Here is a 17,926-nt window from a genome sequence, read left to right on the forward strand (position 1 = left end):
TTTTACAGATACAGTATATTAGACTGGTCTGTAGAGTTAAACCAGGGTTCATTTTGTTTTTAGACTGCTTTCATCCAAAAATCAAGGCTCACACTCACAGTCAGTCTGGCAGGCTCCAGACCCGTCATTGGGGCAGAACCGGGTTTCCATCTTCTTCTTGCCCAGCTGGAGTTGCTGGGGGTCGGGGAGCAGTGCCCGGCAGGTGTACCTGAATCTCTGCTCCTGCCTTGACCCATCTTGACTGACATTGACTGGCATCCAGGGAGTCCAGGGGGTGTTGCGGCGCACCTCAGGGCAGGCCTCCAGGTTACAGGCCTTATACTCCTGCAAACAGGACGGAGGGCGTTTATCACCATTAATGTAGAATAAACTGAGCTGCTGCTGCCCTTTGTTTTCTTTACCTCCCAAAGCCATAGGATCACATTGTTTCAGTAATTCACTGTAAACAGCTTGCAGAGACATAATGCTGCCTTAATAAACAACACCAAACAACACAAATATTGCATTTCTGTCTGGAGGGACTTTATTATGCAGCCAATTACTGTGTTTAATAGAACCTCTTAAACTCTTCTGGTGGCTGTGAAGAGGCAAAACTTAAGGTGGCACTAAAGGCTGCATCTTGCTGCAGACACACAATGACTTCTCCTAGTTCTGTCGTGGGTTCAAGAAACACAACTCTCAATGTTTGTGGGTGGGAAGCCAGTGAGGGAGCATGCCACTAGCAACTACAACCTATAGATCAGGGCTCATGAGAGGAAAGAAGTGGATTCTTGGAGGGACAGTGTAAACGGCAGTTGGCCAGGCCATGGCACAAAAGAATTGGTCATGAAAAACTGGGAGGAGAAAAATCCCATAATCCATCTGGTTACAATTTACGGAGCACATTCATGCCCCCAAGGGGATTAATCTTTTAATTTCATAAACCAATTATCCGTCCTGTAGCAACTAAAGCCTAAAGGACCGATTAAAACGAAATCATTTATTCTCTGCAGAGAAACATAAATAAGAAGCGGACTGCGATAATAAATATTGCAAGACTCTTCAATTTAACATGTATTCTAACAAACGTATCCAGTTTGAAAAGGCCGGTAGTTTTTTGTGATCAATAAGACACAGAGGAGAAAATTAAACCATATTTATCTTACAGAATATACTGAAATATTCAGTGTAAAAGGACCACTTTTCAGTGTGGTTCTCAACATCTTAACCTCATTTCTTTAATTCCAAGCACTATAGTACCGTGGAGCATCCAGGACAGCTGTTGCCATTCTCGCAGGTTCTGGTCCTGGAGTGGACGCCCCCTCCACATTCAGCACTGCAGTGAGCCCAGGGGCCCCACGCTGTCCACAACACGGGCAGGGGACACGGCTTTTTCTCATTGCACAGCCTGCAAACACAGAGAGATCAATCCTATACAAAGTGGTGATATTTTAACTCTGTTGTGTACATTCTGCCTCCCAGTGCGAAAACATCACGTCAGCATATTCCTCCTCACCTCTCCTCTCGACCCTGGCCAACACAGATTCGACCGCCGTGGCGAGGAGAGGGGTTGTTGCAGGACCGCTGCCTCACCTCAAATCCGATACCACAGCTGCTGCTGCACTGGCCCCATGAAGACCAGGGAGTCCAGCCGCCATTCCTGAGGGACAGAATTGGAAATCCATGTTTTTTAGGGCACACAAAAGCTCCACTCTCTTTAAACTTGTTTCAAGCACCAGCAGTTGTTAGCTGTTGTTTCAGGAATACTTCAACCCCCAAATATACATATATATAGAAATGGACATTTTGGGGACATTTTTAGCTTGGAAATGTAGCAACAATTCAACATTATCAAGATTATGAGCCACATATTTCACAATTAGCTCATTCAGCTTCACAGACTACACAACTAGCTTTACATTCCAACTTGCCCACTTTTAAAATGTTTATTAGTCCAGTATTAACTCTTAGCAGGTACTTTAATGATCAAACCGTAAGGTTGCATTGGTTTAACTATTTCCAGCTTTGCCCTGATATAAAATCAGCAGCTTCCTAATGACTACCCCTATGTTTGGATATTTGCATAAAGAGACTGTACCTGGAACAGTTTGCCACCTGGATAGTTGGGCCTTTACATTCGACCCCGCCACATCGGGCCAGAGGTCCGTCACACGAGCGTGACCGGCACGCACAGCTGCTGACGGAGCCCTCGCCGTCATCATGGTTACAAGGTTGCCATGGCGCCCAAGAACCAAAACCGCCATCCTGTGTCAAGTTCCTCACCTCGAAGAGAGGATTTAAGGGGATTAAAGTCCACACCATGTGCACATGAATATGTCACATTTGCCTTAATGCACCAAAATGGTCTAAATCTACTGCTTGATGCCCTGTAATTATAAATATTGCCAAAATATTATTACTTAATATAGCACTGTGTAATAAACAAATACAAATTAATTTAAAGGGGACCTTTTATGCTCATTGTCAGGTTCATACTTGTATTTTGGGTTTCTACTAAAACATGTTTACATGCTTTAATGGTCAAAGAATGCTTTATATTTCATACAGTCTGTGCTGGAACACCTGTATTCACCTTTTGTCTGAAATGCTAAGCTTGTGAAAAATCACAACTAAAAGATTTTAAACCAAAATCTTGACACCTGGAAATTGTTCCAGCAAAAACATGATCCGAAGCTGGGGGAAAATTAGCAATATCGGCCAACCAAAATTACATGTTTCCTTGATGTTAGCATGTAGCTACATGTAGCAGTGTACTTGCAGCTGGGGAATGACTGTAGTGTTGCGTAGAAGCACTTTTTACAATGAAAAATTGCCAATAAAAGCTTCTATATAGGGCACCCCGGTAGCTACAGCCTATTTATTATTAAGACTAATTCCTTACCGCAGCGCCCAAGTCAGGAGTCCGGCCCATTGCCCTTTGCTACAGGTCCTTTGCTCACTCCTCCCTTTCACAACTGTCTCTATCCCTCAGTAAAGCATGAAAACTGCCAAAAATCTGTAAAAAATAAAAGCTTTTAAACACATCCGGACATGTTCCAGCAGGAATAAGATCCGGAACTGGTGGGAAATTAGCTCCACTGGCAACCAAGATTACATGTTTCCCTGATGTTAGCATGTAGCTACATGTAGCAGTGTATGTAATGCAAATACTTGCATTCACGGGCCTGGAGCAGAAGACCATAAAAAGAAATCTGTCACAAGCTGACGTCAGCTTGTAGGTAAAGTAGAAAAGAATGTTGTAAACAGAGTATTCAGAATTATCTGAAGCCTGAGGTTTTTGCCCACAGGGATTACTTTTACATATGTTTACCTGATTAATTAAAACTTTGGCAATTTTAATGTGGACATCTGACATTGCAACATTTTATATCGGACAGAAAATAAGGAAAAGCATAATAGGTCCCCTTTAATTCATTATAGATTATAAGATTGCTGACAATGTTTTTTTTTGACAATAACCTCACGGAAATCAAAGAGGAATTCTTTCAGACATTTTTCATGAAATCCTCCAGTATTTTAAAATACAATGTTAATAAAGTAAGGACCAATGCACCAGACTGACTGTGTGTGCATCTTACTGGGCACTCAGTGATGTTTTGGGTCCACTGGTTCATGTTGGAGCTCTCCTCGATGGTGGTGCAGTGCTTCTGTTTGTGATCCCAGCCGCAGTAAGGGTCCCGAGCTTCCATGCACTGACTAATGTGAGTGCAGACAACCATTTGTTACAGTTGCATAAACGTCAAGTCAAAAGCTCCGATGGTCTTCACATTTCTACAGTGTGCATTCAGCAGGATGTTTCAAGATAATCATTGTTTTCCCTGTTTCAAGTAGGAGTGCTGCTGGAGGGACTGATACTGAGACATCATACAATATTTTGTAAGGTTGTCAACATATTCTAGTAGCATCAACAAACTCATTTAATGCCTGCTTATGTAATGTCTGCTCTGCCAAAATATGGACTGACAGTTCAAAAGCAGTTTCTTTACGGGGGAAATAAACTGGGCTCTTAACATAATCATCTTTGTCAGCGTTTATTGCGGGCCTTTCAGACTTGGCCACCCACATGTGTTTGTCTCTTTAATGGCACTAACTTCATCAATCTCTTTAAGTATTTTCAAGTTGAGTTAGTAATTTGCACACCGGCACTAGCAGTAGCTGCAAGCCCACAAAGTGAGATGACTCCCAAATTTGAAACTGCGACTTGGACCAAAGGACTGACTGCAGAAAATCGAAATAAATCTAAGTCTCATTACTGAAAGCCTCATTTACTTTTTGGAAATATTATGTTGCAGTTTTGTACATTGGGTCATACCGTTCAGTTGGATAGCTGGAGCAGCGCTCTAATGGGATCTTCACCAGTCTGTCATCAAGCCCAACTATCAGAGATCTGTCACTGTGGAGGATCTGCAGGCTCTTGATTGGTCCGATCTGCCCTTGAGGGAGAAGCCTGAGCTCCTCCAGGTAGCAGCCTTGAAGGCTTTTATTGGTTGTGGAGAGAGTCTTCAGGATGGTGCCGTACTCTGATTAGACAAATGAGAAACTGATGAAACTGATCTACTCTCTTCATCTGAGTTTATTATTACTCAATTTTACCCCAGCTTTCTCCGGTCTTGCTCACCAGTGCCAATGTACATGACATGGTAGAGGGTGTCTCGGCCCTGCACGATGTCCACCACCAGCTTGGAGAATCGCAGGTTGTCCTGGGTGAGCAGAGGGTTGATGGTGACCGGCTGGACCACATCGTTCATGAGGAAGAGTCGCTGGGCATCCTGGAGGCTGCGCTCTGTCAAGTTCCCCCCGGGACCTCCCTCCTCCAGTGTGCCACACTGAGGGAGTAATGTCAGGTATTACGGACATAGGCTGGTGGTTTTCAAACATGTTTCTGATATCTTTTTTAACAATCTTTCCTCTCAAAAAACAAATCCTGTGCACACAAGCACAAATCAAAATGCATGCTAAACCAAAAAGTGGCAATATAACCGTAGCCCCTGAAGCCATGTTGGCCAATCATGCAAAGAAGTAGAGGAAGAGAAAAATGTTGGACAATCAGAAGTCTGAAAAACAGCTATTTCCAGAAGGCTATCTGGAGCAGTCACCTCTGTCGCTCCTCTGACGCCTGTGTTTTTCTCAGTATAGTGGAAAAGAAAACACTGACTACAACTAACTGCACAACAACCTGAAGCTCCAGGAAATACACCCCACCAAAGATGAACCCGCTGTAGCTATGGAGGATGCCTGTAGCCCTACGCTGGCTAAACAACCAAAACTGGATTTTACTTGTGGACAGCTGCAGGCTACAAGGAACAAATGACTAATGAAGCTTGTTGCTGGATATGTGGTGGAAGAAATGTTGCATATCTCCATGATGGATTCTCCCATCTTTCAGACAGATCCTTGGGAAAATACCAGTCACAGGCAACAGCAGACCCCCAGATAAAATATCATTTGCAAGCTATGTAGCCTTGGCTGTGCTTACCGGTGATTACCCTGACATTCACACAGAGGAGCACATGCAAAGTCTGAATCTAGAGGAGAAAGGAGTGTGAAAGCTGCAGGAGGCCATCACAGTGTATGTTAAATAAAAGCAAATCTGAAGTTTAAAATAACTAAACTACCGCACATGAAATGCAGAGATTACATAAACTGAAATGTCACGACAATGTCCCTGCAGCCCATATTGGGGAACATTTTGTATATGCGTTAGGAAACTTGCCAAGCACTTATTGTTGCAGATATATTTGACAGGGCTGAGCTAGAACTTTCTTTGTGCCACACTGCAATAAGCTATCTCTGCACTTGGCACCGTAACACGAAATGAGTGTCAGTCTTTAGAAAACTTCTCGGAGGATAGGAAACTGTGGAAGGACAAGACTTCCTGCTTCACATTTTCTCAGCTATCAACATCATGTTGTCAGAGAAGAATAGCTGTATGGAGCCAGGTTGTTTAAACGTGAGTTACCTGAAAATTGGGTATGGGGTTTGGGGTGGAGAGCCAGGCGGTGCGGGGGTTCTCCTGGTAGCGGAAGGGTCCGTTGAAGGCCTGGGTGATGGAACTCAGATTGAAGGCACAGACGGCAGAAGCTGATATACTGTTCCTAAAGGACGGGAGGGTGTGATTAGACAGGGCAAAACAACAGCACTCCCATTTTCTGTTTGAGAAAGAACGTTAACCCACAATGAACATTATTACTCACACGTTAGTGGTGAAGATGCCATAGATCAGGTCCTGCTCTGGTAAGTAAAAGGTGCTCTGCAGCTCGTTGTAGTAAAAGGGGATTTCTCCTGAGCGTGAGCAGTTGAGTCTGGCCTTCATGAAGGTGGTCCAGGTGTCTTCCAACAGGAAACGTCCACCCATATCGTTCTTACAGACCCGGGCCACGCGAGAGAACACTATCTTCCCACAGTCATTTTCAACAGCAGTTTCTCTCAGGAAGAAGTAGGCAAACCGACCGATCTCATACACAGACACGAAATTAGGCTCTAAAAGACACAGGAGGAATGAAAACATATGACACCCACACACATCAAGAGAAGACAAGAGGAGTTAGTGTTTGTTTACCGTTGAGCCATTTGGAGTTGTACTGGGCGGTGCGCAGTGGCGGCATGTTCCCCAGGCTCCTGTAGATGACGGGGTCACGTCCTGAGAAGTCGATCACTGTTGCAGCATACAACTCGCCCCGCTCTGTTACCATGGCAGTGGAGTTGTGGCGTGGGTCATAGGGACAGCGGGCAACACCATTCACTGTGTCCAACACCTGGCTGATATTATCAATCTGACAGGAGGTGGAAACATATAAAAACACAACTGAATTCACAACAAACGAATAAATGAAAGAGTGCTACGGTGATACAGTTTATTTTAAAGCCAACATGGAAGTTAGCGTCGGTCTGGTTCCCTCGACAACAAGCCAGTGGTATTTTTTCACTGGATTTTTTTTTATCATTGCAGAAAATTAGCCCAGTGGCAAACAAACGTTTATGATACAAACCCGTTTTGCTTAAACAAAACAGTATAGTCTCTGAAGCATTAACTTTCATGGACACCAGGAAGTGCTAAACTGCTAAATTATTTTTGGGTTTTAGGACTCATTCCTGCAGAACTCTGTTAGAGGGAAATACAGAATCTGCAGCTTCTGTTTTAATATTTGATTCGCACTGTGGGTTGCAATTTAATTTACTTAACTTTTGTGGTGGTGAAAGGTGACTTTATAAAAACCTATTATTTATGTTAATAACTTCTAGGGTCATAAAGCCAACAAAACCAATTATTCATAAGCATTCATTTCACAGAAGAGCCTCCTTTTTAGGGCTGAAATGATGAGTCATTAATCAATTTTTTTTAATTGCACAGAAGTGCTTCACAATTTACTGGTTCCATCTTTTCAAATGTGAGGATTTTATGCATTTTTCTCTTTTATGCCATGTAAATGGAAAATCTTTTGATTTGAAAGAAATCTAACAGGAATTTTTTTTAACTATTTTTCTATTCCATAGTCTAAACATTTCATTAATCAATAAAGAAAATATTTGACGGATTAATCAAAAATGAGAAATGAAAATAACCATCAGTTTCTACTCCTGTGATTTTGAAAAAAAAAAAAAGTTTTCAAAGATTGCATAATGTGTTTTTTCTACCTTAAGGCAGCACTTAGTTTGAATTCTTTCATTACAGTACAAAAAATAACTTGAAGAGGCTTTAAATTGTCTTGAGATTCTGTTGTGAATGAGTTCTCACTTGTATTTTTTCAGATTAATTTTGATCCCGATGGCTCAACAAAACTTGCTTCATCACATCTCATGATGGTCAACTGTTGTACCAACCTTCCTGTTTATGCAGACTGGGGTGAAAGCATTGGTACCACACATGAAGAGCGTCCCCCCACTTATAAGCAAAACCCGGATGTAGTTTTGACACTCCTCCTGCGGACAAACACACCACAACTCAGCTTTGTTCATCATTAGCCTTTCACACAGCAGACATTTTGACTTGTCGCAGCAGTCACAGTACTTGTGACAGTGAGGAAGCATGCACAATACCAGCAACATGTGATTAAAGCAGCTAAATGGAATTCAGCCATCATTATTTTCATTATTTACACCTGTGCTTCTCGAACTGTGACATGTCAAAATGTCCTGTGAAAAAGGTCTATTAATAAAACCTTATTTCAGGTGATCCGCATGTTGAATAGAGTGAAAGAGGACTGTTATATGACATGACACACTACCTCAGACTTCCCCTTGCTCTGACATGAGCGCTTTGTGTCTTCATCGGGCGCCCATTCTGCCTCCTGGGGAACAAAAATATTAATGTTTTGGTTTGTTTACAACGAAATTAACTTATACAGCATCACAGCACAGACAGAAGTTTAGGTACCGGCACTTCATGCTACATGTAATAAGAAAATCAGAAAACACACCTGGAACATTTGCGCAAAATTTAAAGGACTGGTTAAACATTTTGGTAAATATGCTTATTCACTTTTTTTTGCCTTTGGACAGAAGAGCTGTTTCCCTCCTACTTCCAGTCTCTATGTAAAGCTAAGCTATCAGACCTGACAGCTAGTGACGTGCGAAAGAGACCAAACAAATCATTTTTAACGACTGTTTTTCGGTGTCCAGTATTAACCGGGTCAGCCTGAGGAACGTCCGAGTGTTCATGAAACCCAACTTTTCCAATTCGCCCTCTTATCATGGGGTTCTGCTCGTGCTGCCCACTATGGTGGGTGAATGAGACGTGATTAAATCGGACTCAAGTCCCGACAGCCAGGCAGCTACACTCACTGAACGAGAGCAAATGAAGTGTGAACGAGCCAGGATCGATTAAATCGGACTTGAGTCCTCGAGAGACCTCCACTAGCCAAAGTCAATGGTGCATTTACGTGCTACGTCAATAAATCTTCCAACTTCAGTGTGTTCATGTGCTTTAAGCTGTAATGTGGAAACATGGATACTACAAACTAGGAGCATTTAAACAACACGTTGGTAACAAAGAGGAAAGGAAACAGTTCAGGTGAGCCATGAAATAGGATGGATTTTCCAGATTACTCCAACAACACATGAATGCAACACAAGGCTGAAGAGGTAACTCTCATGGTACTGATCTTAAAAAAACAGACTACATACATGTGGGATGCTGAATTAATACATTACAATCAATGTATTTAATTTTACTCATGTAACCGTACACATGATGGCTATATCTTCCTAAAGTATCAAAACTCAAAAGGTTTGAAAGGTTGAAAGGATCACTAAGAGCGGCAGAAAATATGCCCAAAATGTTGAACTATTCCTTTAAGCAAAAAATGTGTGTGTGTGAAACAAAAACACATATTAAACACATTCACTTAAAATTTTTAATAAATATTTACAGAATTTTTTTCACCATATTACTTTTTAAAAATGTAAAAAAAAGTATTTAAAGTACATATTTAAATAAATCAAATATAGTTTTATTCATTTTTATCAATTCAAATTTTTGCTTGTATAACAGAGAAATTAGTTAAACTACAAACTAAAAGGTGTCACATCTCTTATCTCTTACAACTTACGCTCTTGGCTGGGCTAATGTTACCTGTATAAGCGAGGCGTCACTCAAATTCAGTCTAAAGAGGAAGTTTCTGTAAAAGAGATGCTTCATGTTAGAGATAATGTTGACTGGATGCTGTTTGTCCGCTTTAAGTGTATTTATTTGTCACCTTGCTCCCACAATCAGCTGGTTTCTGCTCAGGTCCAGGGCCAGCTGGGAGAAATCCTTCACTCCTGGGTGGGAGAACTCCGACATCCACGGCCTCAGCGCTGGACAGAGAGAGAACAACAGGATGGTGGGACATGTAAGGGAGAAAAGTCATGCAGAGTCATGATAAAAAATGTGTGTGGGAACCCCTGACCACCAAATGGTACCTGGCTCACAGCTCCAGGCCCCTCAGTGTTTTACTGATGTGTCACATTTCTCTGCAGTGAATCACCTGATCCCTCAGCTCTGCGACTTCCTGTGAGCCATTTGACCTGATGCCAGAATGGAGGCTCAGGACAAGGCTTCAAAAAAGGCTAGTTGAAATGATTACAGTATCAACAGGAATATTAATAAAAGCAATGCCCTTGGTATGACTCTTTTATCGTATTGCAGTACATTTCAATTTAATTTTATTCTGTATGTTTTTATTTGCCTGACTTTATTTAATTGCACATTGTTTTTTACCCTGGAAAGCACGCTGTGACTTTGTTTATGAAAGGTGCTCTATCAATAAAGTTTATTATTACAATAAATTAAATTAAATGGACTTGATTTAAAACCTCTACCCCGGGCAGGATGACAGCAAACCAAAAACTGAACAGTAAACAAGCCACTGGCTGTTTACATCATCTTTGGGTAGTGTGTGAACAAACCACATAAAGTGCAACAAATGAATCCTTCTCACACTGCTTCAGAGCAATTTACTGGTGTCTAAATTAACGCTGGTCCCTTTTATTGGACGGCCTAGCTTGTGGGACAAAGTATCCAATACAATAACAACATAGTTTGCCAGTGCGACACTGTGAGCTGAATGGAAGCTGACATCCTGTCAAAATAATATCATCACAGACCCTTTCACAGTTGTTAGACAGCTGAATAAGGACATTTAATGAGGCCATGCTGTAGACACTCAAAACATTTATTCATTTCATATAAACCTTTCTGTCTGTTCAAATGTCCAAACATAATTCTAGAATAATAAAACCTATAACTTTTAACTGCGAGCGTTGATGCATAAGATAGCTCTTTAATACAGATTAATGCCACCTGAGAGCTTTTAACACTGCCGTGCTTTTATTGTCTCTATTAGCTCAAGCCTCGTGTTTCATAATAATTATTCTTTATTCGTCTCATGTTAAATGTGAAGCAACACTTTGAGAGCAACGACTAAATCCTGGTTCTTCCATACCACCATTTTTGAGGTCTCTGTTCCACTTTGAACACCATTAAAGAGGGCAACAATATGATATAAATACAAACCATCACTTAGACGACAGAGAATTTCAGAAGGAGCTACTGAAGTCAAATTAATTTTGTGCACATGCCTGTGGACATAACGATCTGTGGCAGCCAACACTGAGTCCATGCACACACTTATATTCATCAATGTTATACCAACAGCTCAGTAGGAGACATACGACAGCGTATTAAGGACATTGGAGGTACACAAAAAGGAGCTGGGTGAAGCAGGAAATTTTTTTTTAGATTAAAGTTGGATACTTACAAGGAAAAACTTCAGATATTCTCTGACATTTAAGTGGTAAATTCACAGAAAAAACTTTGGACATTCTCTGAGATTAAAGAGTTGAATTTACAAGGAAATCCAGATATTCTCAGGTAAATTTACAAGTAAAGTAAAAACTCGGATATTCTCCAAGGTTTAAGTGGCAAATTTAAGAGAAAAAACGTAATATTTTCTGAGATTAGAGTATATTTAAGAGAAAAAAAATTCAGATATTCTCTGAGATTAAAGTGGTAAATATACAAGAAAAAACTCTGATATTCTCCAAGACTGATTAATTAAGATTAATGTGGTAAATTTTCGAGAAAAAAAATTGGACAATCTAATGGACAATTCAGGAAAAAAAAAGAATTATCTTTGAGATTTAAGTGGTAAATTTCCAAGAAAAAAACTGAATATTCTCTGAGATCATCATGATAAATAAACAGAAAAAAGACCCCAGACATTCTTTGAAATTAAAGTGGTGAATTTATGAGAAAAAAAAAACCCTGGAAAATCTTTGAGATTAAAGTGGAAAATGTACGAGAAAACACTTCTCAGAGATTAGAGTGGTAAATTAATGAGGAAAAGCAAAGAATATTCTCTAAAATTAGAGTGGTAAATTTACAGGAAACAATTTTGGTTATTCTCTGAGATTGAAGTGGTAAATTTACACACACACACACACACACACAAAAGAAAATTCTCTGAGACTTAAGTTGTATATTTACAATAAATAATGTTGGAAATTCCTTGAGATTAAAACACTACATTTCTGAGGGAAAAAAAATGGATATTCTCTGAGATAAAAGTGTTAAATTTACCAGAAAGTCAGTAGACATATTAAAAAGAGTGATAAAGTCACTCATTTAGCAGCTTTAAGTCAGCTAAGCCTAAAACTAACAGCTAACAATAACCCACGTGGGATACAAACTCTGGTCTCCTGGGTGAAAGTCCTGTACAAATTCATCCATCACAACTTTCCTCCCTACATGGTCTTTGTTACTCTTTATACTACGTCACCTGACTTTCTGGCAGCACATTTGTGAGTTTTTTCTTGGAAATTTACCGCTTTAATCACAGAGAAAATCCCAATTTTTTTCTCATAAATGTATAACTTTAATGTCAGATTTTTTTTTACCAACAAATATGTGCAGCTGAAGGAAAAGCAGACTGATGTTGACGCACTCACCTTGGTAAGAGACAACAGGATGCTCCTTTCGACTACAGTCCACTGGTTTGATGTGAGGCTGCTGGGACAGACACACAGACGAACAGATGATCAGCACGAGGCCACAGGGGGAGAGGGCCCACGCCCCCCACCCTGACGTAACCATAGTTACAACCACATCCAGTCTTCTATCAGGTCCTCAGGAAACACCTGTCGGAGAGGAGAAGTCGGTCAATTTAAGCACATTAAACAACAAGGATGACAACTAATCTTGTGACCAAAATATAAAGCTTAAGCATCTGTAATAGCACTTTACACTTCTGCACACACTTCCTTGCTCTCTATCCGCCTGTCCATCCATTTAAATTAGTTTTGCCAGCCCAGCGGTCTTTCTGCTGGCTCTGTCTATCTGCCCTGGGTGTCCAGCCCCTCAGTGTCAGCAGGACTCGGTCATGGCTAATTCACCTCAAAAGGCCAGAGCCGCCAATCTCTCTAATGCCGACTCTCAAACCGAGGGTGCCATCAACAGTGATCTTTATGACTGAGGAGAGCTATTCAAAGACGAGCCTGGGCCCGGAGCCAAACGGGGGTGTGAACTTTGAACTGTGAGACACATGAAGGGTCTTTGTGTCAACATCAGAATTCATTTATACACATCAAATCTGCTCAGAGACGATGATCCGATGATGACCAAAGGTCCAGGGGCCAGAGCAAAGGCTCTTTTACGTGGAGCGTGTCACAAAATGGCACAAAAAAAATTAGCTGATGATTTAGGCTGCATCAATGCCAGCACATGTGTCGGGCATACTGTCAAACACTTGGTCATGATGTTAAACAACCTGCAGTGAAGAGCTGAGATAGCAATCTGAGAAGTTCCCTCAGTGATGCCAAACTTGAACAATGAGGCAAACAGGTGAAATACAGCAGACAAATGGAGCTCTTCTCTCACCACTGTGTGAACATACGGACATCCAGGTCAAAAGGATGATGCCAACTCCACTGTTACAGCATCTCACTGTTATTTTTAGCATGAGATACACACAGCAGGGGATGACATGCCCAATCCCAGACTGCTGACTGAATCTGTAGCTCACCCCTCATCTCTGCTTTATGGCTGATTTATGGTCAGTGTTACATGCATATATGGACAGAGCCATCTGCGTTTTCTGGGTTCAGGTCATCCATAGTTGTGAATGTTTTCTAAAAGCTTACAGATACGGACAATACACAGCAGTACCACCACAAATCATGGGGGCAGTGTAACATACTGTATTTAATGAGCTCGACGACCTCCTCCACCATCGCCATGTTTGTTATTGTCAGAAATGTTTGACTCTGCCCTCTCTTGCCATCGAGTGGATGTATCTATGCCAACAAAAGGACGATCACAACGTTTGAATTGAACAGACCTATTTTGCTACGTAAAAGGAGTATAAATGAGCGTTTAGGCTCGAGGCTACATGAGCTTTTCCTAACACAACACAGAATCTATAACTGAAGTGTTTCTTTAACTGTGCAGCCTGAATCTTGTTTCTGTGCAGTTTTAATACCTGTAGGCAGTTAAAATGTCCATCAAACAGTTGAAGAGCAACAGCTGAAAGCAGAAGACGTGTCAGTCTATGTCTTAGCCATGAAAACAAATTGCACCAAAAGCAGTTAAACTGTCAGCTGAAATCAGCAGAGAACAATAAGTGGGCCTAGTGTGCACCGTTCATTATCAAACTGAAGGATACATTAGTTTAAATTTGCATGATAATCAAACCATTTATTTATTTTTAAATTTCACATTCATTACAAAAAACACTTCTTGTGAGCTACAGTTCAGCAGGTTTGTTAAATGTCTCCCACCCTCCTTTAACCCTTTAACTAATTTCCTCGCAGCTCTGGATAGTGGAGGCGGTGAATGTGTGCCTGTCTACTGCTCACCAGGAGGACTGAATGTGTGTGGAGGCAGAGGTTTTTCAACCTGCTGGGTCTGACATTGCTGCTTAACGAAGCGACAGGAGCAGAGCTTTCACCGCTGGCCTCGCTTTTGTTCTGTGGCCATGCTCCTCTCACCGTGCAAAGGCCGGCCAGTGAGAGGCCTAGTGTTCGGAGACTTGTCTATTCAGTACAGTGAGGGGGAGCAGCAGCAGACGTCAGTCAGATTCTTCAGGGGCATTAGAAAATGTGCAGATGGGTTCTCACTCTGTAATCAGCCCTAGTTAAAAATGAAGTCTGCATGCTAATTTTAAGAAGTCCTCATATCTGAATAAGAAAATACGTTGTTTGTCTGTGCCTTCCAAATGACTCATATGAGCATTTTCAGGAACACCACCTCTGTTAAGCTCATGCTTAATCAATTAAAAGTACTTAATTAAGGCTCTAGAATGATCATAGTCATGGTTAAAAGAAGACAACACTGACTGTTGGTAGGAGATGGCATGCAAACAACAGACACTTGAAACTTGGTGTCCGCCCAATCACACACCCCGAACATCTTCCTGAGAGGTTTTTCAGCATTTAAATAATATTAAAGCACTTCTGCCTCAGTGTATGAGAAAGGACAGCCATGACCAGAATAACCACAAGAGGTCCCTTGTCAGGAAAATGTAAATACAAGTCCTCTTAAAGTTGGAGTTTAGGACTTTAACATATAAATGAGCCTCTGTTACATTCAAGCTTTCGCCAAATGAGTTCACACAAAGCTGATTAAGCTTACTGCCACCAGGGAAAGCTCTCTGTTTCTCAGTATAGCAGAGTTTTGGTGTCAGTCATAGACTATATAATAAAGACGGACAACATGACAGCTCAATTTAATTTTTCCCAAAGATGGTTTCTGTCATTTTAGGTAGTTCTTATCACTCTGGTGTACATTCAAGTGTTGGTTTTTCTTTTGAGTTCGGTTTTAATTAATATGATGTTACAAAAAGGGGAAATGACATCATGACTGACAACTGTGTGGGCCAATTGGTGTTCTCGCGACTGGTTGGATGGGTGAGAACTTAACATTGCTGAGATTGCTACTGCGCAGACTCTGGCTCCAAATGCCGTTGCCAGTGCAAGATGGCAGCAGCCATGTCCTGAATATATGGCTTAATTTATGCACAGTGGGAGGAAGAGGAGATGCGTTGTCTAGTTTTATATACAGTCTTTTTTGCATAATTCTGATGTTTTCTTCTGGTACTTTGTATGTTGACAGTTTGAAATAAAAAATTAAGAAAGAAAAAGAAGTGGGGACAGACCATAGTGGCTGAGCAGCAGCTAGGAGAAGCTCTGGCAGAAGCTATGCTAGAACATCCTAGGAAGCGTCCAAGAAAAGTTTCTGGAGAGGATGCTTCCGATAAAAAAGAAACAGATTAAAGGATTAAAGTAAAAAAAAAAATACTTGAAGGGAGTGCTCTTACAGGTATTGATAGTCATTGTGTATGTAATTGCTTTTATTGCCAGAGGGGGGAGACAAAAGTTCAGCACTCCAGCTTTAAAATTTTGAACAGTCTTAAATAAAGACCTCAAAAGCTTGTTTGTGTTGTCAGCAGTAGAGACTACAAAGTTGATGTTTCCAAATGTAACTTGAGTGATCACAATGTGTTCTCAATGAGTAAGATATTTTAGGTTTGGGAGCAAACCAGCGTTGACCAAAAAGTAGGAAGTAAAGGCAAAAAATATTCAAGCCTGTTTTCCCAGAGCCATGAGCGTGTCAGAACATTCAGTCATTCATGTAACAGCCTGTGTTGGAAAAACACCATAAAGCCTTAACAACCTGTGGGGAGATTAGAAATACAGAGTCTCCGATTCATGTGACCTGTATGTGTTTGGACTGTGGGAGGAAAACCACAGGAACACGGAGCCAACATGTGACCTCCACACAGAGCGGAACACTGCCAAGGTTTTAACCCTCCTGTAGTCGCCGTGAATAAAGTTTAAGACTTTGGTTCACTGTATCAATACAGCAAAATATATGACAGGTGTATACTTTATCTTTTAGCATCCATTGCAGCTGCAGTTATGATTACAATTCTCGTGGGATTACAGATCTTCTGAATGTCTTCCAGAAACTAGAGCCACTGAAAATGAGTTGTGTTGACCAAAGCGATGATAATAATTGGCCTAAAGTCATTAAATGTGTCCTACTCTGCAGAGGGGTCTGTTATCCATCACATGTGGAGACCCTGCAACAAAAACAGCTCACTGCTAACTACTTTAAAACCTTTGCCCATATATAGACAGCTTACCGGTCCTCTTATTTCACTTTGACTTTTATCACCAGCATGTGATTTGTTGCAGTGACCAAGTCTACAAGCCCTGTATGGGAAAAAATATATATTATAGTGCTGCCCCTATGTATGTATGTACACATCAGGATGGCTTCAGCCCTTTAAATCAGCGGCTCCCAAACTTTTTGACTTGTAACACCTTAAAAAAGAAGCTATATTTACTTGTGACCTCTTGTCACAGGTTGCACATATCGATGGATACTGGCTGGTACAAGGAAATGGTGATTTGTCTTTCTCAGATTCATTTATTTATAGGGGAACGTCGGTGTATACTGGACCCTATTTGCCCATGTTTTTGTGTCTTGGTGACAAATGGGAAGACCAGTTTTGGACACTGACCCAGTATTGAGCGAGAGAGCTACAGCTGGCAGCCACAAAACAGGCTGCAACATAACCACTTGCGGCAATATGCACGGTCAGTTCACGTCCACCAAAAGGGATTGATTTTGCCACTGACAGGCTCAGATTGCTATCTGAAGTGTCTGACAACGTATGGAAAGGATCCCTACAGCGATAGACCTGTTTGTTACAGAGTAGGATCATTTTTGTTCAACCAGAAACAGCCAATAAATTACCATCACCACAATCACCTGATCTTACTCCTCAACAAAAAGGTCCATCTCTTTAAAAATCTTTCCATAATGTTGTCAGACACTTGGAATAATAATCAGAGCCTGTCAGTGACAAAAACAAACACCTTTAGTGGATGTACATTGACCTAAGTGGTTACATAGCAGCCTGTTTGTGGTTGCCAGTTGCAAGACTCTCACTCAAGACTGGACCACTTTAAAATATTGCTGTTCCCATAAGTCAGTTGTTTGAAACGACACAGAAACATGGGAACATTGGGTCCAAGTTGAAAAACACCAAAGTTGCCTTTTAAGTCCTTTTTCAGGACCTGTGGCTGTGAAATTATCCAGTCATTCAGGAGCAAAAGCAAAGAGTCAAAAAATAAATTGCATGTTTATCATCTTTAATGCTTGCGCTACAAAGGTTAGCAGAACTACCTGCAGCCTCCGTGGTCTCTGTTGAAACTGCTGTGACACATTAACAAATGTTTGGACACTGCAGCAGTGTTTCCGCAGCCCTTCATCAAAGTTTTACAAAGTTTACACACTGCAGAGGTTTTTGTGAAACTCTCCATTTTTCTTCCAGAAGCTGACATGTAGTTATTGGACTTTAGAGTTGGGAGAAAGAAATTGAGAATCTCTGAGTTGTTGTTTTTTTCGTGTGTGTCTGCAAGCTCCAGAGACAGATACTGATCT

At 41.1% G+C, this 17,926-nt stretch overlaps 1 protein-coding gene across 2 annotated transcripts in view; it reads right to left on the bottom strand.

Moving 5' to 3' along the window:
• The window catches only part of LOC117255090 (semaphorin-5B-like), a 38,936-nt gene that overhangs the window by 7,788 nt on the left and 13,222 nt on the right, over nucleotides 1–17,926 (bottom strand). For both annotated transcript variants that reach the window (XM_033623657.2, XM_078165577.1), the window contains 15 exons: nucleotides 12,427–12,615; nucleotides 9,696–9,795; nucleotides 9,572–9,617; nucleotides 8,226–8,288; nucleotides 7,822–7,920; nucleotides 6,560–6,773; nucleotides 6,195–6,480; nucleotides 5,960–6,095; nucleotides 4,619–4,826; nucleotides 4,313–4,520; nucleotides 3,579–3,696; nucleotides 2,078–2,262; nucleotides 1,496–1,639; nucleotides 1,240–1,387; nucleotides 99–324 (listed from right to left, as the gene is read on the bottom strand). In XM_033623657.2, the coding sequence (XP_033479548.1) occupies nucleotides 99–324; nucleotides 1,240–1,387; nucleotides 1,496–1,639; nucleotides 2,078–2,262; nucleotides 3,579–3,696; nucleotides 4,313–4,520; nucleotides 4,619–4,826; nucleotides 5,960–6,095; nucleotides 6,195–6,480; nucleotides 6,560–6,773; nucleotides 7,822–7,920; nucleotides 8,226–8,288; nucleotides 9,572–9,617; nucleotides 9,696–9,795; nucleotides 12,427–12,571 (2,326 nt within the window). In that variant the 5' untranslated portion in view covers nucleotides 12,572–12,615. The remainder of the gene's footprint in view (nucleotides 1–98; nucleotides 325–1,239; nucleotides 1,388–1,495; nucleotides 1,640–2,077; nucleotides 2,263–3,578; nucleotides 3,697–4,312; nucleotides 4,521–4,618; nucleotides 4,827–5,959; nucleotides 6,096–6,194; nucleotides 6,481–6,559; nucleotides 6,774–7,821; nucleotides 7,921–8,225; nucleotides 8,289–9,571; nucleotides 9,618–9,695; nucleotides 9,796–12,426; nucleotides 12,616–17,926) is intronic.

This window comes from Epinephelus lanceolatus, chromosome 24, assembly GCF_041903045.1.
Source record: "Epinephelus lanceolatus isolate andai-2023 chromosome 24, ASM4190304v1, whole genome shotgun sequence".
Taxonomy (NCBI): Eukaryota; Metazoa; Chordata; class Actinopteri; order Perciformes; family Serranidae; genus Epinephelus; species Epinephelus lanceolatus.